General features: G+C 42.8%; 1 protein-coding gene across 2 annotated transcripts in view; it reads right to left on the bottom strand.

The window, feature by feature from the left end:
- RNF144B (ring finger protein 144B) overlaps positions 1-22826 on the bottom strand; it is a 65165-nt gene extending 42339 nt beyond the window's left edge. The window contains exons 1-3 of one of the 2 annotated variants that reach the window (XM_088475955.1): positions 22550-22826; positions 10240-10307; positions 6707-6908 (exon numbers count right to left, since the gene is read on the bottom strand). In XM_088475955.1, coding sequence (XP_088332081.1) covers positions 6707-6871 — 165 coding nt within the window. In that variant the 5' untranslated portion in view covers positions 6872-6908; positions 10240-10307; positions 22550-22826. The remainder of the gene's footprint in view (positions 1-6706; positions 6909-10239; positions 10308-22549) is intronic. The other variant, XM_088475953.1, reaches the window with a different exon arrangement.
- Positions 22827-25488: the final 2662 nt, after the last annotated feature.

Here is a 25488-nt window from a genome sequence, read left to right as displayed (position 1 = left end):
TTAGCCACTGCAATTGCATACGCAGCTCTGATTGTCAGAAAAGCTCCCAAGGCCGCAGCAGGTCAGACCTGTAACAAGGTTAAGATGGCTGCTCCATGTGTGTCTATGTTACCGATAGTTACGGAGGTATGCGTCGTCGCACGCAGGTAAGAAGGCAGCGGTGAGCGTCTTTATGCTCGGGTGATCGTTGCAGACATTAGCATATTTTTGCAGCTGCGTAGCAGACGAAAACGCAGCTGCGATCGCATTAGCCCTCAGTGTACAGTGTCGCAACTTCAACCCTTGCTTTCTCCTGTCTGTCAGAGCGAAGAAGCAGCTATTCAAGTACAACAATTACTGAAAGTATCCACAAATATAGTTGTACTCCAAGTTGAGACTATGGCCCTCATTCAGAGCCGGACGCTCTGAGCAGAGCGCACGCTCTGAATGAGGGCCGTCCTCCATAAAAACGGAGCATCCTCCTGGACGCTCGTATAGCTGTGGGTCACCACCCACAGCCTATACGAGCGTGCAGGTTGATGGTCGTGATGGTCTTGACCATCACGACCATCGCCACTGCGAGCCGGAGCCTGCGGTTGAGTTTCTCAACCGCAAGGCCCGGAGTGATTTTGGCTCTATCAGAGCCAAAATCACTCCCACTGACATCACTAGTGATGTCAGTGGGCCGGCTTCTGACGGTAGGCGTTCCCTTGGGAACGCCCCCGTCTGGGAGGCACGCCCCGGCACGCCCACCAAAGGGGGCGTGCTGTCAATCAACATCGACAGCACGCCCCCTTTGATCAGACACAACGAGCGAAGGAAAGTCCTTCGCTCGTCGCGTCTGGCGCATGCGCACGACGGAGCTCCCTCCGTCGTGCGCATGCTCAGTGCACACCATCGACCCACTTGCGAGCGGACAGCCGCTCGCGAGTGGGTCTGAATCAGGCCCTATGTGCAAAGATTTGTTTTGACTGAAATTAAGATGTGAAAAAAATATCCATAACGAAAAATACATGAAACTCCAAAATATTGCACAACATTGCATAATTATGAATATGCCTTATTTATACCTAATCCTTAGGTCTAGACTCGCATTCAAGGCCTCTCTAGTTTAAGAGAAACTCTAGAAAAAATATGAGTCTAAATCATTACTGACGAGCTCTCTCTGAAGTACATTCATTCAATATGTTCCATTAAGTTTTCCTGCAGCAGTTTGTATGAATCTTGGCAGCTGCACTAATTGCACAAATACCTCGTTATGAGTATACATATAAAAAGAAATGAAAATTGAATGTGACATCAAAATGAAAATGACACACAATTGTGAGAGTTTTCAAGTTGTAATCAGAGCCAGCATTGGGGAGACACAAACTATACACATTAGCAATTCCATGTATCGCACATGCAAATACAATACACAGGGAAGGTAACATTTTATTCCATATATATATATATATATATATATATATTAGGGATGTGCAGGCTCGGATAGGTTCGAGTTTGCACGTGGAGTTCGGATTTTTCCCTCCAAAAAAACGGAACTCAGAACGAGGCAAAACGTTCTGAGTTCCGTTTTTTTGGAGGGAAAAATCCGAACTCCACGTGCAAACTCGAACCTATCCGAGCCTGCACATCCCTAATATATATATATATATATATATATATATATATATATATACCTGATTTTTTTCTCATTATCTATAAAATAGCACCTTAAGAATATAAAATAAGATCACACTAATATCGGACACAGGCTTTTCCACTCAGTCAGTCGGGCATATAAAATAAGGTGCGCATATTTTACAGTGAAAATTACTGTGGTCATCGGGTATGTGCGCTCCCAATATCCAAACTATCCTAATGAAAAAAAAATAGTTGCAGTAATTTTTACCACACAAACCCACAGAATAAAAAATACTAACATATACCTGTCATTGGTCCCTGATTGGAGGATTCCTTGGCAGAGGCATGTCCATGGAATTTGCAGGTCTGTGGCAGAAATTCTAGCAGCAGCTGGGTGGGCGGTGTGTGCAGTAGGGGGCGATGCTGGGAGGCTGAGGGTAGCAGTAAATGTGTAGACTGTACCGGAGAACTGTGTTTCGCTAGGCAGAGGGGCTCTGCATGCGGGAGCAAAGGTGTAAGGACACAGGAAATAATGGACAAGTAGGTGGCTTGCTGTAAAATAGCAGTGGTCGGGGAGACTGTGGTAAGACGGCTCTTCGCCAAGAAGGCCTGCTATCCAGTGGTGGGTCTGTAACCTCACACTGTAACATACCTAGCTGCTACTGCATACAGTGACATCACCTAGCCCGGCCCGGTGTCACTCCGATCCCTATCCCTGACTTACAATATATCATAGTGCTCTCTTTGTTGTGTGCATCTAATGTATGCGGATTGCAAGTGCAGGTATCTGGATCTGTTGCTGCTCCTTAGCAATAAGTGTGACTTTACTGTGCGGGCTGTAAGAGGTCAGGTACTAGGTTACATTGATCTGGGCTTAAAAAATTGTGCGAAGAAATATTGCGCTGCAGTTGCAAAAGTCTTGCAAACCAACTCAGCTTCTTCCTTGAGGCCATTTTTTTCACACACACACGATATATATATATATATATATTTTGATATGGTCAATCACCAGAGCAAGTATGTGCAACAACAACATTTTAATGCTTACATATCCATTTTGGATATGTTGACGCTTCCGGTCAAACATGATCTTTATCAAGACAACAGCAGCATAACTGTCAATAGAGCAGCATCGATGCTTGTCTTGATAAAGGTCATGTTTGACCGAAACGTTGCCAGTTTTTGGACTAATTAGACAAATTCAAAAAGTCCAATTGCCTAATTAGTCATTAGACGGGCTCTGAACCAGGTGCCGACAGTTTTAACTTTAAATAGTGATTTTTCCATTTTTGCACCTGTTCTGCGTCTGTGAGAAAAAAAAAATACGTTAATTCCTATAGAAATTACTGTGACTGAATTTTTCTGAGGCAATTGAATAGGAAGAATCTTGCGGCAGCGGATAAAAGCCTGCACCACGGGGGTTTTAAAAATATCGCTCACAGGGGCATATGTATCAAAGTTTGATGTGAGATAAAATTGTGAGATATATATCACCAACCAATCAGCTCCTAACTATCATTTTGTAAACACAGCCTGCTAAATGTAAATTAGAAGCTGATTGGTTGGTCATATATAGCTCACAAATTTATCTCACATCAAGCTTTAATGCATACAGTATGCACCAGAATCCGATATGCCTCATTGAATACTAAGGGCTCGATCCAATTAGATGCAATGTACTCGTGTGTGCAAGTTATTGCGACAGTGGCCGTGCTTGACGGCCGCCCGGATTCGCCTGAAAGTGCTCGCTGCCCCATAGGGCGAGCAAATTCAGGCAAATTCAGTGGCGAGTCGGGCTGCGAAGGGTGCGATGTGCCGGGCCATTGCCGGCGTTTTAACGCCGTTGCCACGGCACATCGCACCTAATTAGATCGAGCCCTAAGATTGGAGACTTCACAATACTTAGGGGGACTGTATCAAGCCTCCTAAAGACTGAAGAAGTGGACAAGTAGAGATGTTGCCTATAACAACCAATCAGCTTGTAGCTAGCATTTATCAAGTACATTCTGTAAAATATTGCATAGAAGCTGATTGGTTGCTAATGGAAACTTTGTCCATTTTTTTACTGTTTAGAAGGCTCCCCCATAGATTGAATTATAATATTTTAATTTCAGGGGTCATTTTAAAAGAGCAGAATTCATATGCTCATTAATATTCACATTATTTAGAAACTAGGTAAAATTAGACATATACAGCAAGCAATGAAGTACTAGTGGCCTTTATGAGCATAGAGGGACACTTTTTCCTCCCAGCTCCATTATGAAGCCCCTAAAACCAGTCAGATGTTTGCACCAGACAACAGGATATTCAGACACTAAAAGTAGACCGCAAAATGGGCCTGATTCAGAGTTGTACGCATTTAGCAACGCTGCTAAACTATGCTAGTGCCAAAGAAGGCGCCTTGTGTACATAGATGCCTCCTGCCAGCTTTTGTGGGCTGTTGCTGCATCCGAGGACGCAGCCATTGCATAATTTACATGAACATCGGCTATCTGAGTAACCCTCAGGTTTCACTCAGCTGGGGCCAGTGAAGCTGCATCGGAAGATACAGTTACTGGCCTCGGCACGTCCAGAAAACAGGGCTAACACGCCCATTTTCTGGAACGCTGCCCGTTGCACCCCCCTTCCACACCTTCAAAGGGCCGCAGCATGTCAATCATGCTGCGGTGTAGGGGGGACTGCGAGCGATCTCTCAGACACTGATTGTCACAGTACAGATCCTGTGCATGCGCAAATCGCCACCATCGGAGTAGTACACTAACCATCGGGTTTGCTCACAACTCTGAAACAGGGCCAATGTTCCGAACCAAGGTAATTATCTATTATGTAGCAAGTTAGGCTAGATGGTGACATCTTCTTACCAGCTTGACTGCCTGCTCGAAAACTTCATACTGTTGCTCCAAATCTGATGTTTATTGCAACAGGCAATATCTATCCTCTTTGTGGGACCAATGCTGAAAATATAATGTTGCTAACCAATGCTGTAGAGTTAATAAAGCTGTAAAATGAGTCCTCCTATTTACTAGGATAATTTAACACACATACACATTCCTATTTATAAGCAGATTTTATGGGGTGCTCAAACTAATATTAACTTCATATTTAAAATTTTACATCATATGACTTCTATATTCCATTACTGCTGCTGTTTTATGTTGCCCAAGTTGTATATTGTACACTGAGCATGAATATAAATCTGAACTGTAGGTCATGCCTCCTGTCAAGAACACATCATGCATAATGCACAAGACAATTAACAGGAAAAAAAACATATAGGTTGGAATCCAATTCTCATCAATTGACAGGAAATGCCATCGGAATGCCATACCTTACGGACACCAACATCACCAATTTATCTCTCACATGCCAGTTGCGCAGAAAACATAATGATGTTGGCTACCATATTTCTCAGGGATGCGCGCAGTATAACATTGTGGCCACACATCGCTGAGAATTGAGTACACCCCATGAAGCCCAACATACTTTTAGAAATCTTGAAACCATCACAGTCTATGGCTGCACTGCTAATAGTTTTGAATAAATGTGTTGTTTTGCAGTTTGTCAGGATGCAATAAAACACTAGAAAAACATATGGATAAAAAGACCATTCATTCTGCCAACATTTTATACATGGTGGAAGAAAAAGGCTTGATTCATAGACAGAAAATCATATGGGATATGCATAGTATGTTTGGCTTCTACTGAACCCTCTCAGAGTCAGAAGCTGGTATTTTGCAGACTGCTCTGAAACACAGACGGAAAGACTCTGGTAAATGTATCTAAATTAAATATTGGTTCTTTTCCAAAGAAATAACTGCCAACAATGGCCCTCATTCAGAGCCGCACGCTATTTGCGGTCGTTCGTTTAAAATCAAGGGGTGGCTATGTAAATGATCCGTACGCACATTGCAGTGTGTTCACACCTCTAAGTCTGAACGAACGAGCAAAACATACGCTCGTTTATTTGTTAAAAACGCCCCCTGGCCGCACGCATCCTACGTCATGTCCGCTATTTATTAGATTAATCGAGTACATCGACCAGCGTATGAACTGCTCGCTATTCTTGTGGTTGGTGTTTGCTACCACAAATTTGCGTGCAGTTCTGGCTATAAAATAACCCAGTAACGTGGTCAATGACGCTGCTGTTTTAAATATACACACCCATAAAACGCCCGTTTTGACCTTTAAGCACGCCTGCGTTCGGATCTCCACTCCCCATTTTCAAGCACCTTCCCCTGTTACCACCCACATACGCCTCATTCTGTCACTCAAAATAGCAGGCACTCGCTATATAGCGTACAAAGGATTTTCGGCCGCACTGACTGGTTCGCGCATGCGTACTAAAAAGCGTACGCATGCGCAGATGTGCAAACATCGCTCGGAACGAGCGTACTGCCGCTAACGAGCGGCTCTGAATGAGGGCCAATGTTCTGTTGTCCAGGTTATAGGGGATTTTATGAGAAAATAAAATCGATCATACTCTTTATATCAGAAAGTGGATTTCACCTCATTGACCAGAGAGACAGTTTTGTGATTCATCCTTTTCTCTGGAATAACTGATTCTTTATCAACACAAGCAACTGTTATATTGGGGTTTTTTGTGCAGTGTACAAGGAAAACTCTATTAGTGCAAATCCAGATATTTAATCCAATATTTTGTTATACCAAATATACTATTCTCAATATATTTTATATATTATATATTAGTAACATCATAAAACAACGGTATATACTTTATTTTTACAGGTTTTTTCATTTTATACATTTATTTTATTTCCTTTTTTAGCCAGAGAGACACTGATAATAACAGAACAATCTCATGTGTCTTTCCTATTCAACAAATATGAATAGTAGATAATGGCTTCTTTTGTATCCAATTTAAAATGGTGTATCTTCAAAATAGCATTAGGTTATGATATTGAAGAGGTGCTATTTTTGCTAGCTGCATGCTCATTTAAAATATATTTGGCTAAAGACGAGTCTGGAAACTATAAATGATAGCCAATGCAACGTTGCTGTGCAGTATTTTCTTTTTTACCATTATCAAATTATCTGACACATGTGATTACTATTATTTGATAGCTATAATTATCTGACTTCTTACCGTTGTGCAGAAGATGCAGCCACATCCCCGAAGGGTGGTCATCATATCAAGAGGATGTTCACACAGACACAGCTTGCATGTAATCAAGGGTTCCAGAGCCAGCTCTCCGGGGGTAGAATTGCCACTCATCATGGCATGATGGCAGATTTTACCTGCTGAAGTCATGCTTGTCTTAGGATGTCAACATTTTTACAACAAATAACTGAAAGATATAAAATTTAAGACAATAAAAAAAATGTACTAACATATGAGTATGAATCAACAAAGTCCCAAAATGAATTCTATACATGAGTAAGCATTAACTAATTAACTGTTTAATTAATTTTAAATTGTATATATGACATATATCTACTGTGGGTTTTCATCTTGTGTGAAATCATCATATGTGTTCAATGCTCAAAAAGCACTGAGAGTCAGCCCTTGTCAGTGGCCTTTTTTGATGGAGAGGAGACTTTTTTTTTGTCTTTAAAAGTCACTATAATACTTATGCATATTTCATATATAATTAAATTCTTTAACATTACCTGTCTCCACCATGTATGCGGGGAGATTGCTGCATTGACCCACTACCCTTTCTGTGAAGGAGTACATTTCTTTCTCCCTTCCATAGTCATCTACAAGTGATAATCAGCTTGAGTCCCACATGTCTGGGAGACGAGGTTCATACAAAGAGATTGCATTGAGAGTCTGCTATCAGGACTACATCATGGGACGGGTTGGGTACGGGTTCCCAGCTATCGGGATGCCGGCTGTCAGAATACCAATAGCAGGATCCCGGCGGTCACAATCCCGACACTGAAAGGTACTGTAAGTTCCCTATATCTAACCCTTACCCCTACCCCTCCCACCCTGGTGCCTGAGCCTAACCTTCCCCCCTAGTGCCTAAACCTAACCTCATCCTACCCACACCCTAACCCTAACCCTCCTGGGACTTAGGCTCCCGAGCCCCTAACCAAACCCTCGTTCGGTATGCCGGGCGTTGGGCTCCCGGTGTAGGGATAATGATAGGCATCGGTATTTCGACATCTATCATTAGACCCCTGCCGGGATTTGACAGTCGAGTAGCCGGCGGTCGGCATTTCGACCGTCGGCATCCTGACTGCATCCCGATTACATCCCCATGGGACTGGCAGTATGTATTATTTATATAATGTTGGAGTTTTCTTTATTCAAAATCTTGAACACATCCCTCCCTGTTAGTGCAAACTGGCAGATTCACATAAATGGGCGTGGCATGCTATGATTTCTCATTTGAGTTTTCTCTACTATGGGCCCCCATTAAGGGTCTGATTCAGCAAGGATCGCACACAGGGCCTGATTCAGACTTGGGAATAGAGTGAGATATATCTCTCAACTGATCATCTAGGTGAAACCATGCTGCACTGCAGGTAGGGAAGATTTAAAATGTGCAGAGAGATTTAGATTTTGAGAAAAGTAATTCCAAACTGACATCTAAATTGTAGAGTAATAATAAAACTGTGCAGTATTTGTGGGCTACATGCAAAATCAGCCAGTATTTACCCCACATGTAAAAAAAAATTATGTATTTACACCCCTTGCATTGCAATATGGTTTGTTCAGGTTCACAGTTGAGAGAGATATCTCTCTCTATTCCCAAGTCTGAATCAGGCCCGCAGTCTCACTGTGATGCTATGCTAATCCACTGCGATCGTTATGCCGTCTCAGCACAATATAAGGGCGCCCACCTTACCTTATGCATATTCGTAATACTTAGCAAGACTGCAAAACCATCGGTAACATTGAGTACCATTGCATCCTCATGCACACTTGCACAAGCTCTGACCTTACTCAGAAATTGCTAACCGCATCGCACGCTGTGAGTACACAAGCTGTGTATGGCATCGAAGTGGATAATTTATGCACACCCCTGCAACGGCGTTCAAACGCACTGGCAAGCCTGCGTTTCGCGACCCCCCCATCACTGCCCACAAACAGCACTTCCTGTCAATCACTTTGCAATAGGTCTGCGTAGTTACTGCGATCGCAGACTCGCATACGCATGCGCAGAACGCAACAATCGGGCCGATTGCGTGTGTAATGACAGTTGCGATCCTTGCTGAATCAGGCCTTAAGAACGTACCATGTTACCAGCCACGTATTTAGTTTAGTATCGCAGTGATACTAACGAATATGTCACTGGTACTCAACATTACTTACCTCTCCGTCGAGGTCCAGCGACGATCCCCCTCCTCAACGATGTCCTCCGCGCTGTTGCTGGCAGCCTCTTGCTGCCAGCTACGGGTTGCTGTGTCACGGAAAGGCTGCTGCCAGGTCCCCATTGCAGACAAAAGGGACTATATCATGTATCAAAGCTTAAAGTACCAACCAATCAGCTCCTAACTGTCGTTTTTCAACCACAGCCAGTAAACTGACAGTTACAGAAGGAGCTGATTGGTTGGTTCTTTCCAAGGCTTAGTATTTATCTCTCTCCACTTTAATTATCTCCAAGCATCTCCCCCAAACAACAGAAATCTAAGGTTACTTCTGTTTATTAAATATTGAAAGGAGGACATACAACCTTTAGCGAGTGCTAAAGGTCTCGATGATAAATGGGACCCTATACAGTATATGGAGGTGTGTTGACAAGACTCCAACACACTTTTACGTTTAGCAAAGTGTAAAATCAAGGTGACAGTTTTACCTTAATACTTCATATAACAAAACAAACCCGCAAACAAAAGAAAAACACTATATACAGCACAACTAAAATATCAGTTAATATTTTATTCATGAATTTAGTTAAAGTACTATATACAAATAAAGGTGAATATTACCTGGGCAATTGAAAACAACTAAGTTGCCACTTGCTACAAATAAGTGTAATGGTGGAACTAGTCCATGCCATGCAATTTACATAGGCTAAACAAAGTCACTGTAATAAAAAAAAGATCCATTGGGAAGGGCCAATAAGGAATTATAATTGTGTATAATGCAACTCTACGGAACACTGAGGCACATTACATAATCTGCTTCTGGAACTGTAAGATATATATAAATGTTTAGATTTTTGGGTTATGTAGTCATTTCAATTTACATGGAAACTATAATGTAAATTGAAAGTATAAAAGGGGTCAGGGTGTTTGTATTGCGCAGAGAGCCTGTTTCAGAGGTGGACACTAATTTCGTCGCCACTGCAGTGAAAATATGCAAATGCAGCTGCTGCCGGGACGTGTACAGAGACCTGGGGCGTCTCTAAACCGCTTGCGTACAAAGATGCGCCATCACACACCATCAAACAGCAGAGCAACCCTATGGCAGCACAGAATGTCCATCGGAAGTAACCAGCCAGAGCCAATGCAACTGCGTACCCAGACGCATTTGCTGGCAAAGACTCCCCAACGAAACGGTCTAGACACACCTGCATTCATTTAACCACCCCGTTACCTCTCATAGCCGCTCACTAACTGTCACTCTGCGTCTAGATTCTAACTGCGACCGCTATCGGTAATCAATCCCGGCTAATGCGCAGTGCAACTCACACGCATGTGCAGTACTAAAAAAAATGACTCAACTCCGCAAACATCAGCATTGCGTCCACCTCTGCATTAGGCCCAGAACTCATAAAAACCTCTGCTTGCACCTGGAGCGACAAGAAGTGGAAGTGAGCTGTTAACAGGTACAGTACATACACATAATTTCCAATATAAAATTGTTACAAAGAGCGATAAATATTCATAGTTGGCTGCCTTTTTTAATACATTTCCGTGAATAAATCCCTACTCCCTACACATAGGGCCTGATTCAGACCCAGTCGCTATGCTACGCTCTCTCACAGCAAAAAAGAGGCCGGGTATGCAAATATGCGATCGCACTGTCTGGCTGAAGGACGCCCTCTGTCTTACAGTGCGACGGCAGAGCGAACGCACGCTGTAGTATAAAGCCGCCCACCTCTCACTCGTAGCACACATCATCTCCAGGAAGTGAGCGATTAATCGAGTACATCGAATGGCTTTATTGCTGCACGCAGCTCTTGTGGTAGACCTTACCCCACCGCAACAGTGCGATCAGTTCAGCCTGAAATACACCCAAGTCACGTGTACAATGACGCTACTTTGCTAGTTATGCACTCCCATTAAACTCCGTTTTGACGCCCAGACCCGCCTGCGTTCGCAGCACCACTCCCCCGTTCCCAAGCACCTTCCCCTGTTACCATCCACAAACGGCACATTCGGTCACTCAAAGCAGCGGCCCCATCGCAGTGACTAGTTCGCGCTCGCGCACTGCGATGCATACACATGCGCAGACAGGCAACCATCGGTCAAAGCGAGCGAGCGCAACTTAGCGACCGGGTCTGAATCAGGCCCATAGTACATTATAAAAACAGTGTGCCCAAACTATCATCATCCTAAATGATCAATAAAGGTACGAATGAATGCAAAATGATGATGTGCTTATTTATGATCTTCATCATTTAGCCTAACTGAAGATCCTTCCTTGCTTTTCCATTCTGCTGTACTGACACTGTTCTGGTTATGCGTCACCTCTATATATATGCACACACACATTTATATACACATATATGTGCCCTTGTATGTATGATGAAGGGCACGTGCACAAGTACATACATATACTTTTGAACAAACATATACTTTTGCATGTACCTGTCACTCGTATTAATATAGTTCTACATGGACAGACATCCTCATTCACATTTATCCAGTTATTAGTTACAGATGGTTATTATTAACAATAATTGTACATTATGAATGGGGTATATTTTATTATTAATGTATATTTTGAATGATTGCTTCTCTTTATTAAAGATTGCTCATTTCATCTTCAGAAGGCAACTGTTATATTTTTCAGGGTTTTTTTTACAAACCGAGGCACAGACCAGTTAGAAAAGTCCCATAGTGCCTCACTTTGATGCATAATTGTCACAAGAGGAAGCATTTAACAACAATCCATAAAAAAAAGTATATAGCTGCAAAGTCTCTTGTGTACACATGGACTAAATTAGGAGGAAGTCACTTTGATGTACAGTAAATAGCATGTGTCTTACTCCCATGCCTGCTATTTACCATGGGATATTTTTCAACAGTATGAAAATCTCAGTGTAAAGGCCCTCATACACGGGGCGATATAGCAGGCGATCCGACTGATTGGTGCAATTTGCCTGCTATATCACACCATGTATGGCCCTGATATCGGACCGAGCGCGCTACCGCTGGTTCGCACATCGCACCCCCTGATCTTTCTGCAGGACCATGAGATCAGGGGATGCAATGTGCGATCCCATGGACTGCTATGCGGATGAGACAGGGGGGAGCCGGCATATGAGGAGGTCGGCCACCCGATCGCACTGTGTGTGCGGACCGCCCAATATGTCGGACGACGGATCCCCTATCGCCTTGCACGGCGCAATCGCACAGTGTATGGGGGCCTTTAGATTGATTAAAAAAAATTGTAAATAGATGATGAGTACATAAAACATGTTTATTCACAAATAAATACATAACTAATCGACAACAAATAAAAAGGAAACCAGAGTAGGTTTATGACTGGGACACCATGCATGGGGAAAAACCACCACTTTTTTTGTTATTTTTAAATTTTTAGGATATATTTTAAATATAGAAAATTCTAATAAAAAACATGCTCTTGGTTTATGGGATAAAGCCAGTTTCACTTTATCACCAGGAATTAACATTTTTAGAATAAGCAGTCTCTTACTATGGTTGACCATAGGGGAATATTCATTGTTCCCTACCTACTAACATTGCATAGTTTTGCCACTTTTTTCTGGACAAAAATACAGGTCTTTCATGCTGTATTATGACTGTTTTGCAGTGACCCTATAGTAGCAATCCTACAGGCTCCCAACCCACTCTTACACAGCAACATCACTGATTTTTTTCTGATGAAAAACACACTGGCGGGACCAGCTCAAGTTAACTGACAGACACAGAGAAATAGAAAAATTATGATTTAAAACTATTTCCTATCAGAATAAGTGGTAATGTCAAGCGGGGACATATAGGCAGATGTTCTGACTGGCACCACCCGACTAATACCAAATACAAAAAAACAATACATTAAAAGGGGTGGGTGTAGTGTCCTGGAGCCTAGGAGAATAAGGGACTTCCCAAAAAGTGTGTGTGTTTCTCCAGCGCTGGATATGATTTATTTATTTTTTTATATGTGCTCATAATTACTGTCATTTAGCCTCATACTGTGTTGTGGGGCTTTACTGATCTAATTTATTTTCAAGTATTTTTATTATTTTTTTTAAACTTGGACTAGAGCAAATCTAAACTTGAAATAAGGGAGCTATTGCAGAGCGTGTTTTTACACAATAAAAGTTTGGGTGATGCAGATTAATACGGGGGCTGATTGAAAAGTAATGAGACTGATTTTTATTCAGAATCAGATGACTCCACAGGATCCGAAAATGTTTATTTTTGAAAGTAGCGTCCTTCACATTCAATAAGTTTTTTGCAGCATTTCAGCAACGATTCAAAGACGTGCAGTAGACTGTTTTGTGACATCGCTTTTAGTGTTACAGCTGTGGCATTTTTCACTTCATCATCTGTTGAAAACTTTTTTCTGCGCAGTTGTTTTTCAGGGTTGTGAATGCCCAGAAATCACATGGCGCTAAGTCCGGGCTATATGGAGGGTGTTCCAGTGCTGTCCTATTAATTTCAGGTAGTGCTGCCAATGCAACAGCAGCAACATGTGGCCGGGCATTGTCTTGGAGCAAAAATCACTGTTTCTTCAGCAATGTGGTCTTTTCTTCCTCATGGCTCCACGCAAATGGGTTTCAGGACATTTGCACGGTAGTCACCAGTGTCTGTCCACGGGGAACCCAGTGCTGTAAGATCATACCGTGCACAGCAAATAACAGCAGAAGCATGACTTTACACGCTGAAGGAATCACACAGAATTTTCTGGACAGAGACGAATTCACGTGTTTCCATAGAATGGACTGTTGTTTGGATTCCGGATAATAATAACAAATCCAAGATTCGTCACACGTCATAATCAATGTTAGGAAATCGGATATCCTCCAACATTCGAACGGTGTTCTTGCACGATTTAATTTGTCGTCGCATCTGCTCTTCTGTGAGATTTCTGGGTACCCACCTGGCACACAAGCGATGCATTTTCAGTTCCTTGGTCACAATATGCTGAACCCGTTCGAATGAGATGACAAGTGAAGCCGAAAGTTTGCGCAAAGTTACCCTTCTGTCATTTTGCAACATCTCCGCAGCTTTGGCAATGATGACATTTGTAACTGCGGTGGAAGGTCTCCCAGAACGCGCTGTCAGTCACTCGCGTAATACCCTCTTTGAAGTGCTTCCACCATCGAAATACTGCAGCGCGGCTAATTGTTTCTCCACCGTATGCTTACCGTAACATTTCATGAGTTTCATTTTCGCTTTTTTCCAAGTTTAACACAAATTGTATTCACACATCTCTGACATAATCTCACAGACACGTCTTCCTCATCCACCATAACGAAACATACGAAGATCTTCCACTCGCTGTGACCAAACAAAGAAGACTATGGCAGCCCAACTGCAGGTTCAGACACATCAATGTATGAGCTCCACTATAAATAGCATAGCGTTACAACATCTACCTATAGGACAGAAAAACATAGACAGTCTCATTACTTTTCAATCAGCCCTCGTACATGCTTTTCAGTCGCATAGCCAATTACGACTGAAGAGATATAAATGAGCTGTGGACGGTATTCTCACTTAAGAAAAATTCAGTATATTGACGTAAATGTGGCTTCATAGAGTTGAACATATTCAAATCTTTAGCACTATGTAGACGTAGGTGCAAGTGGGGAGTGATGATGATAGTAGCAGACCAAGCAGTAACTGACTGAGGCCAAAAATCGGCCCCGACGTTGTTAGTGTGCGTGCACGGAAAAGGTGCATGGCAAATCATCACAGGGGATGTAGCTATGCATCATGAGGGCAAGTCGTATGTTATGGTGGCGTGTGCTTTCACTGCCTGTCTCTCTGCATGCTGCCCAAGCAGAGCACCAGGAGGTGCAGCTGCATGGCCAGGATTTCAGGCGGCCGTACCGGCCCAACTTGCCTAATGGTCCTACAGAATCGTGCCCCCACGCCCCCTGCACCGCCCACTTTCTATGCCGTCACGCCCTGTCTGTGCTGACCTGGAGGAGGGGGCAGCAATGTCGGTAAGTATGAGAAGCACTTATGTCGGATTCCCGTCCAACTCTGCATCAGGCCCAATGAGTGTTATAAGCCCTTGGACTCGGTTACAGTTATTTTTTTCAATTCAAAAGAAATGGGAAGGTATATATTATAGGAAACAATTTTCCTGTATTAGACGACCGGCTTATGATATCACTTGCACAGTGGCCTGCCACTTAGGTACATATATAAAGTGAAAAAGTAAAGGTAAGCACAAAAGGTACTTTGTGCTTTCATCAAAACTTACCTAAATGCTTTTTATACTGAACTCTGTCAGAGCTGTTAAGAAAAATTAACTGTGTCAACACATGATCTTCAAACACAATCAGACTGTTATTTTAAGGACTCATTTAAACCAGGATATAACATCATACTTGCCAACTCTCCCTCATTGTCAGGGAGACTCCCTGAAATAGTAGCAATCTCCCTGACTCCCTGAAGAGTCTAGCAATCTCCCTGATTGCACCTTAAGGTGCGTATACACTGATAGCGGAACGACAGTACAATTACGACATCGTAATCGTACCGTTGTTCCCCTGCAGTGCCTATACTGAACGATTAGTCATTCAGTGTAGGCACCCTCCATCATCCCTGAACACGGCCAATCTGTCGTTATAGGCAGATTCACCAGCATGTTCAGCCGATGATTGCTGTTGGAAACAACCAGCAGGAACGCGCATCGCTGGTCGTTTTTGACATCATAGTGCACGATTAATGAGCGATTGCACGATATCGTAATCGTGCAATCACTCATTAATATCTGCTAGTGGATACGCAGCTTAACCCCCACTATGAAGCTGTTATATTAAGAAAAAACAGAGATATATACATTCAAATGGGATCATTAGTATAATTACCCTGCATTGGTTATAAGGCACAATGTTCCCTATGGCTACATGCTTTTTCTGAAAAGTATCAGTGTGTTTTCATCAACAAATAGATCTTACTAACTGCTTTGGGGCTCATTTATATTTGGATGTAAGAAGGTTTTATGACACGCCTCTCAGATGTAGCAGTACACGCCCACTTTACCACCGCACCAATAGGTGTTTATTCACAATCTCCCTGAAATGCTTTTTCAAAAGTAGGCAAGTATGTATAGCATGTACCTAACAAACAGTGCACTCAGGACCATGTCTCTGCTGCTTGCAAAGTACAACAGTTTTCTTAGTATCTGCTATAGTGTGAACGGGTGAGGTGACCTGACCATCAATAATACTTAGGTCACCATGTGCTTTTAAAGTAGTGAAGTTGCAGCCTGCACATCCTGGCCAAACTGCTTCTAAAGGAGACCATAAAATCTAGTGTGAGTGAGCATAAAGTATACTGAAAGTCTGAGAAATAGTTCAGTAAGAGACCAGAATCTGAAAAATGTCTTGCTGATCCTCAGTGAATGGAAACTTAGGGTAATAATCTGAGCAGCCAGAGACACTAATGTATAATGATTGAAGCAGATGTACAAAATTCCAGAATAAGAAATGGACATGCCAATTTGCCACATTTTCACTCCATAATGAGAAACTGATATCTGCTCAGCTACAATGTGCTATTATAGTAAATCAGTCATTTTCTCTGTATCTGATACACGGCAAGGCACGTTTATTTTGAAATGTCACAGCATTATTAAGTCACAGGTGCATCTCTTTCTGTAACTCGCTCATCCACATTTCAAAGTGACATATATGTTCTATTAAGTCACAATAAGGAATATTATATTCACTCCTAAACACCCTAGGCATACCATAATATGCCATGGGCACTTGGGGATTTTCCCATTTCCTTAACAGCTGTTTTTTGTTGTTGTTAAGCAGTGAAACAAACAGTAGCTATGAAGTCATGGCAAAAGGAAAGTAAAGAAAGAATATCCTTTTTCCAAGCTGAGGTTTACATATAAAACTATGATTTAACAAATGATGCAACGGTCATCCCAATTTCACTAATTCTCAGAGCACACGATATAGAGTGTACATTCCATGCAATCTTCCGAACGATGGCACATATACTGTGTGTGGGGATTGTATCTAATTAATTGTTGCTCCTGTACACACCATACAATCACCATGTAGAACAGTGGCAAATATCTGAGGCACGATTGTCCGATATATTGTGTGGTCGTGTGGTTCCGCGTACACACTACACGATGTGCACCACATTCGTTCATTGTATCGTCCAATCTGACGTGCAGCACAGTAGATGGGACGATGCGATGAACGACAGCTGGGACCGACAATTGGGCCTACACACTGTACGATGTGTACAATATATTGTTCCGATCCGCGTCAGAACAGTATATTGGATGATATATCTTATAGTGTGTACTATGTTTAGGACATAATTAACAATCTAGTCATCACAAAAAAATTTGATAAATCTAATCTCTCGTGATACAAAAAAGATTTAACTTTTTCATTATTTATTCAACAAAATCATGCCAACATGACAGAGCCATGTGTGAAAAGGCAAGTACACCCCATGATTCTGTATCTTGTACTGTGTCTTTTAGCTGCAATAACTTGAATTATGAGTTTATCAATCTCTTTAAGGAATTTTGACCAACTCCTTCTTACAACGCTGCTTCAGTTAATTGATCACTGATGGCATTATTGTGTGCAAAGTACGTTTAAGGTCCTGACATAGCATCTAAATGGGACTGAGGTCTGGACTTTGAATTAGCTATACCAAAACCTCGATAATTGCCTTCTTTAGCCATTTTGCTGTATATAATGCTTAAGATCATTGTCTTTTTGCATGATCCAATTTCTGACAAGCTTCAGTTGTCGGTCAGATATCCTCACAAGTTCCTTGATAATATCCTTGCATAAACAAATTTTCATGGTGAATTTAACAATTGCAAGATATCCATCACATGTGGCTGTTATACGGCAGTTGGTAGAGGTATTTGTGAGTATGCACTGACTTGATGTTGTTCATTAAGTCCAAAGAACTCCACTTTGGTTTTGTCTGTCCAGAGGACATTTTTCCAGAATTCTTGCGTTTCATTCAGATGCAAATTTAAAACAAAAACAATTTTATATGTTTTGTATGAATAGAGGCTTTTTCCTGGCTACCCTTCCTTGAAAGCCATGAATGTTTAATATTTTTCCTATAACAGAGTCTGAACTTTAAATATGACCACCTTTACAGAGGCCTATAGATCTACAGTAGCTTTTGGGTTCTTTGCAATTTCTCAGAGCATCATACAGTCTTATTTTGTGTGAGTGTGACGGGATGCCCCCTCCAGGAAAGATTGGCAACTGCCCTCAGTGATCTCCATTTGTAGATAATCTTCTCACTATAAAATGATGGACTAAAAATTATTTCTAAATGGTTATATAACTATTTCCAAGCTGATGAACAGCTTCTTCTCTAAAGGTGGGTACACATTAGACGATATGTCGCTCGATCCAACGGATCGGGCCAATATATTGTCCACGTCGAAAAAATGTGCACCCGCTACGTCGGACCATGCGCGCACCCGCAGCTCGTCCATTGTGGTCGTTCCGTCAGCCTGCATGTAGGGCCGATGGAACGACCCAGCTGAAGACGCCAGGCAGGTGATTGGAGCCGGAGCCCAACATATCAGGCGGTCAGGTACCAGATCGTGTAATGTGTACTGGCCGCCCAATATTTCGGCAGGTCGGCAGTTGCACCGCTGGCCTGAATCCTCTAACTGCCAAAGGTTCTGCTTTTATATAGAGGTGGCAGCACTTTATGATAATCAAACAATAAGGTTGAATTGATTAGCAGCATCTGGCTTACATCTTTTATTGATATGGAAGCAGTAAACGAGAGTGACTTTTACACAAGTGTCACATATCAAATGCATCAGCTTCTTCGTGGTATCTTATTTTTGGTTGAACATATAAACACAAAATAAAATAAATGATGGGTTATGTGGTGGAATTCAATTGTTTTTTGCGCGCCTATGAATAATTGGAGCCCAACGGAGAAATTCAATTGTTGCTCCAATCGGGCGCGAGTGCTGTGGTCGCCTATTACTTATCGTGTTACATATCCAATTAGTCAGCACTGTCTCTGAGTGCGTCCTAGTTGTATTGCATTGCGACAGACTTATTTTAGGCCAAAAAAGATGTCCAGCACTAGCAGAGTCTCACAGGGCCAGGCTCGCCAAGAGGGGCTGTTTGACACGGCTGCAGCAAAAACGAGTGAGGACACATCTGTATGCAGTTGTGATTGCATTAGCTTAAATCTCTTAATCAGGCTCTTATATAGTAACACATTTCCACACCTCCAGAGATCGAAAGAGGTGTGTTTTACACCACTCCAGTCAGAATTCTCAATCCATGCATTTCAATATAGAACCAAAAAAGTAAAAGAAAAATGAAAAAGGGTACACTGTGCAAAAAAATATACTATGTAAACTGACTGACATCATACACCTACTGTACTTGAAAATTCTTAGTAAGGATCTTTTTGAGCCCTTACTGGCATGGTGATCTGAGGCCTGCGTGTAGCAGCTTGGTCATGGAAACCCAATCTATGAAGCTCCCTTTGAACAGTTCTTGTGCTGATGTAACATCCAGGGCCATTTGGAACTCAGAAGTGTATGTTGCAACTGAGTACAGACGATTTTTCCAGTTGTACTGCTCCTAGACGTTACCACTTAGCAATAACAGCACTTACAGGTGATCGTCACTCGCTAAAGGGATTATGTCATCCTTTTACTATTAAACAAACAGCGGTAATCTAAGCGATAGGCTGCCAGCAGCTGAGTGGAGGGCATCACTGGACCTCACCAGCAAAGTAAAAAATTATTAATACCAGTGGCACATTCGTTTGTATCACTGCCAAACAAAATATGCAGCTGGTATTAAAGTTTGTTGATAAATGGGGCCCTTTCAGCATAATGGCCAAATCATATTCCCTTTTCTTACAAAAGGGAAGGGAATGGAAAAAGGAAAGAAAAATAAACAATGAATAATTCTGCTGCCTCACCAGCTAATGCATTTTAATCAGTGGACATTTCACTTACTCTCCCTAGGCTCACAGAATATCATAAAGTAAAAATGATAAATTTGCTTTAGACGCATCTTATGTTTTTGGAAATAAGACAGCAATCTCATATAGTGTACACTGCGCCAAAATATAAAAGCAACATAAAAATGTTTTGTACCCTTAACTAAATTAAAATGATCCTAACTAACTGCTGTTGAGCAATACTTTGTAACTATGAAAACTGTGCATCATTAATCCTAGCACTGCTGGCCTAAATGACTAACACAACAATACAATAAGTTATTATGTGAGAGAGAGAGAGAGAGAGAGAGAGAGAGAGAGAGAGAGAGAGAGAGAGAGAGAGAGAGAGAGAGAGAGAAACAGTGGAGCTCATTCAGACCCGTTCGCTGATTGCAGCCGCTCGCTCCCAGCGTATTTCAATTATGCAAAGTGACGTCAAGGCAGCAGCTCGCGCGGCAAGGTATGTCTTGGCGAGCGATCACTTTGTCAATGTAGACGCCCATTAGCTTGTATTTAGACGCCCACTAGCACACGTCATCTCCAGGAAGTGTGTTAAAACATGGGTACATCGAGATCCATCGGAAGCGATCGCAGCGCTTGTGGTTGACTCTACCCTCCCGCAAGCACTGCGAGCAGTTCAGGCTAAATAACAACCAAGTGATGTGTTCAATGACGCTACTTTGCTAATTATGCACACCCATTAAACTCCATTATGACGGCCAGACACGCCTGCGTTCAAACATCCACTCCACCGTTCACAAGCGCCTTCCCCTGTTACCACCCACAAACGGCACATTCTGTCACTCAAAGTAGTGGGCAGTCTGTGTACTACGAGCGCACGATTCCCCATCGCTAAGACTGGCTTGCACACGTGCATTGCGAATTATACGCATTCGCAGACGGGCGACTATCGGTCAGTGCAAGCGGCCGCAGTTTAGCGAGCAGGTCTGAATCAGGTCCAGTGTGCGGTGCATGTAGAGTTGAACGGAAGTACAGGTTGTGTTTATACAAAATGCTGCATCCAATGTGGAACACAAGAAAGACACATATGCGCCTGTCATGAGGTGGATCACTTGTTGGTGCTCGACTCCTGATGAAAACTACGAACTGATGATAATGAAGATGATCTGTGGAACCATACACATATGATACCTTTGTTGAGCTTCCCGCATCTTCAATATGGCCAGCTCTGCAAGCTAAGCAAAATGTGCCTCGTTTCAGGGTCCAACTCTACCTGTGTGTATGTGTGTATGAATATCTTCACTATAGAGGCTTCCACTTCCTAGACCTCTCGCCCCCCTGCCCCCATGCACACACACGCACAAGCCAGACACACAGAAGTACAGTACATGAAACACCAGCGTCTGTAGTCAGTGTACCCTTGCAGAGTACTTTTGCTGCATTAGTGCTACGAATAAGACACTTATTTTGAGGAATCAGTGGTACGCTTGCCGCCACTAAATCGCAAAGTCTGTGGGGCATGAAAACAGGACTATTTGGCATGATTTGAGCAAAGGTGTAGGTGGACACATCTGTATCTTTTCAAGCTACTCTCTGATAACTATTGTCATATGATGAAGGCATTAGCAGCTCTAACTTAATGTAAAGCCCTACTGGAGAGTACAGAGGAGACCTCTTCTGATCACTCCACATTTTTTTTATTCAGTGTGGGAGCATGGGCGAACCCTGGCCACGCACGTGCGTGGACTACAGCCAGAACAGGAGCCACAAGTAGTGCTGCCTCAAAAAAAGTCTCCTGCCAAATCAATCAATTCCAGGCCAGCTTCTGATTGGAGGCACTGTCCCATCCTGACTTCTATAAAAATAGTTATGGAAAAACGTGTCTCGTCGCTGCGATAAATGACAATAAGAGATGGGAGTTAGTGGGTGGAATTCTGTTGCGGCTGTTTGAAATTTTTTAGCTTTTCACAGGAACTGCTGATGGGATTATTGTACCTCACTCAGAGGGAGAAAACAGTAGCATCTATTTTCCTCAATCTGTAGCAATGTGTTTTCTCTACAGACAGGAGATAATTACAATTAACCAACAATCATCTGCTTTAGTTCTTACGCTGTCGCATCTGTATTAAATATCAAGTTATGTTATGTTCAAAGACAAGTTAGTGTGTTTTGCCTAACAAAAGTCCAGCACATACAATACACATTTCTCAGCATACTTTCTAGGCATGAGCCAACACCTCCATGCACACTACCTACTATTCTATGGGGAGGGAGCATTTTTCAATACATTTAAGCAAAAACATATGTATAAAATACGTTTATAAGAAATACTTATTCACATTTTGTGTAAAAAATTTGAAAGCAAATTTTCACTGTCATATACATAATAATTAGTCAATATCGTGGCCTGTATTTTCCATAGTATCGCTATAGAAACAAAATCTAATAATACATGTGTGTACTGTAACAGATACTACAGACATTACACAGCTACAGTACATCAGACATGTTATGCAATGAGGTCTCTGCATCAGTATTGTACAGTATGGGATTAAACACACGCAGCACCAGCATCAATCAGTAAAAGTCATGTACTCTGCCCTCAGCCTGATCTGATGATGCACGAAGTGGCCCATTCACACACCCGCAACTGTTGCCTGGAGAAGCTGACAGGTCTGACAACATCTGTATAAGGTGAAAGCAGACTGCTTACCTTGGAATATAAATTCCTGTCTTGCAGAAGTTGTCGCTTCTCGTCCCTACAGAGGAGCTGCTGGGCTCTGGAGCGCTGCTACTAATACATGGCTGCAGTCATAGAGAATTCCCCTCTGCTGCTTTCTACCTTTCCAGGCAAAAGTCTCCCAGCCGCAGCTGCCTGAGATAATCTCCTCCCTCTATTCAGAGCAAGTTGCCATTATCTTGAAGGCACGTCACAGCTTGTGTACTGTATGCAGCAGGCAGCAGCAATATGAGAGAACTGCATGTAATTGTACAGGAAGCCTGTATGTACACTGCACTTCCTACTTCCCATCTGGGCTCCTCTATTCATTTGCTGCAGGTGATTACATCAACTCCCATTTAAGCGTTTTAGGAAATACCCTCAGTCACTCTTTTTTTCTCAGCATTCCTTATACATTACAAATACAATATGTAATTTATTACTGAAGAAGGAAAGCTGTGCAGTAGAATTACAATGCATACTCAGGTCTTGCTATATAATGCAGTTTGATGTTCAAAAATGTCAGTATTAGATCTGGAGGATGTTGAGAGAACTACAGAATGAAAGCAGGTTTACATGCCCACATTGTCATCTTTCTCCTATACCCCTCAATAGTTCATTCCCCAACAGCATCCATCAGCATAAGAAATACATAGAAATAAAACACTATTATGATTATTATTATAGTCACTATGATGGTCATAGTGAGCCATAATTTAGTGTTTATAAAATGTAAAATAAAAATATTAATATACAATAATAAAATTAATGTAAATCCTGTCCTGGGAAGATGAAAAGCAGGGTGCATGCCTTGTCTGGAGTCATAGATCCACCAAAGATGGAGAGTGAAAGCCCCCATACATCAGCAATCCCCAGACTCTGGATTTCATTGATTTGCCTATCATGATCAGCAAATCAGGGTTTTTTACATGTAGAATTTTACCAATTCCCCTTTGGATCGGCGACCAACGATAGCTGGCAGTTGGCATTTCCGATCGCTGATTGGCGGTTCCGGTCCGATCAGAGGATCGGGGAATCATCCGACAGATGTATGGAACCCTTTACAGGTTACCTTAACTTAAAGTACAGATTTAATTATTATTTACTGTATGTGAGACACAAAGTTAATTCGAAAACTCCTGTGTTCTGTAAAACAGGGGTTCCCAAACTTTTTTCAATCACGGCGCCCTAGAGCATCAGCATTGTTTTCACGGCACCCCTAAGCCAAAAGTTTGTTATTGAGAAATTCAGAAAATAATGTAGTAAGTAGTAAAGTGAAGTAAATTGTTGTGACCTGTCATCCTTAGGCTCAATTATGTGATGGGGACAGGTTTGCGCCTCTGTTTGTCCACATATTTACATAACATTGACCATAAAGAATTTGAATTGGTGCTGGACCACCAACCTGAGGCACCTCTGCAAGTGTCCAGAGGCACCCCAGTGTGCCGCGGTGCACAGTTTGGGAATCACTGCTGTAGAACACTGATTGTTGGTGCTGTGAAAAGAGGAGGAGGAAATTATACTGGCAAATGATAATCCCTGGAGTTGTAAATCTTCAAATCCGACATATGTGCTTCTCATACTTACCGACATTTCTGCCCCCTCCTCCAGGTCAGCACAGACAGGGCGTGTCGGCGGGGAATGTGGGCGGTGCAAGGGGCCTGGTGGCACGATTCCATCATTGTGGCCCCACCCCAGTAACAAGTACTGTGCCGGTCCCTCACCTTTAGGGCATGACGTCTTGCAGAGGGGGTCAGGGCCGTCAGCAACGGGAAGTACACTGAGAACGCTCCGAACGGCTGCACAGAATGGCACCCTGCTAGCCAGTAGCAAGCCCTGGAGTGATTTTGGCTCTATCAGAGCCAAAATCACTCCCACTGACATCACTAGTGATGTCAGTGGGGCCGGACCCAGACGGTAGGCGTTCCCACGGGAACGCCTCCGTCTGGGCAGCCACGCCCACCAAAGGGGGCGTGCTGTCACTCACCATCGACAGCACGCCCCCTTTGGTGCAAGACCCCGAGCGACAGCTTCCCCGTCGCTCGGCGGGTCTCGCGCATGCGCACGACGGAGCAGCCTCCATTGTGCGCATACGCATTTGGGTACCATCGACCCGCTTGCGAGCGTCCTGCGCTCGCGAGCGGGTATGAATGAAACCTTCTGTACCATCATCAAGTACCATTTCATAATACCATCTTCCAGTGACAAAGCTGCGTCTAAAGTCAGAGTTTGTACTCAGTACCATCATCAAGTACTGTCTCGTGTTTGTCTTCCCTGTGCCAGCATTACCTCAGGATCTGCACCAAGCGCACTGTAAATGCAGTTAAGTTCAATTAGTGCTAAGCCACTATGTCTCACCTGTGATTGTGTACCTCTTTTCCCACTTGTACCGGATACCTGACTAAAGGGCCACGACCTGCCTGCTGGGTGCAACTAAAACCCAAATCCCAATTGGAGAGGTCACTGATGAACACCTCCCAGCAGGTTAGACTCCATGCCTTTGGTCAGGTCTCGCCAACATTCGGTACTTGTGGATGAGGAGGACGTATAGCCAGGCCCCTCCAGTTTATTTCCCAACCCAGGACCTTAAATATTCTAGTTATTAAGTTTTATTATGTGATGCAGTGGAAGGCCCAGAACAGTCTCCCTGGGTCAAAGTTCTTTCCAGCGCACTCCGCCATTAGGTCCGGCCGGGACCCCAACCACTCCATTAGGCATCCCAGATCAATTGCCACCCCTCTGTGAAATTTTCAACCAAATACATCCAGTGAAAGGCCCAGAACAGGCTCCACGGGTCAAAGTTCTGCCCATTCTACACCAATGGGAGGCCCAACCAGGACCTCAACCCCCTAGTATGTTTTCTGGGATCGAATTTTACCACTCGGTAAAGTTTTCATCCAAATCTCAGAACAGACTCCAAGGGTCAAAGTTCT

The sequence above is a fragment of the Taudactylus pleione genome, unplaced genomic scaffold (genome assembly GCF_031769625.1).
Source record: "Taudactylus pleione unplaced genomic scaffold, aTauple2 ptg000179l, whole genome shotgun sequence".
Classification (NCBI taxonomy): domain Eukaryota; kingdom Metazoa; phylum Chordata; class Amphibia; order Anura; family Myobatrachidae; genus Taudactylus; species Taudactylus pleione.
Note: the sequence above shows the minus strand (reverse complement) of the source record. Positions and strands in the feature narration are given on the sequence as shown.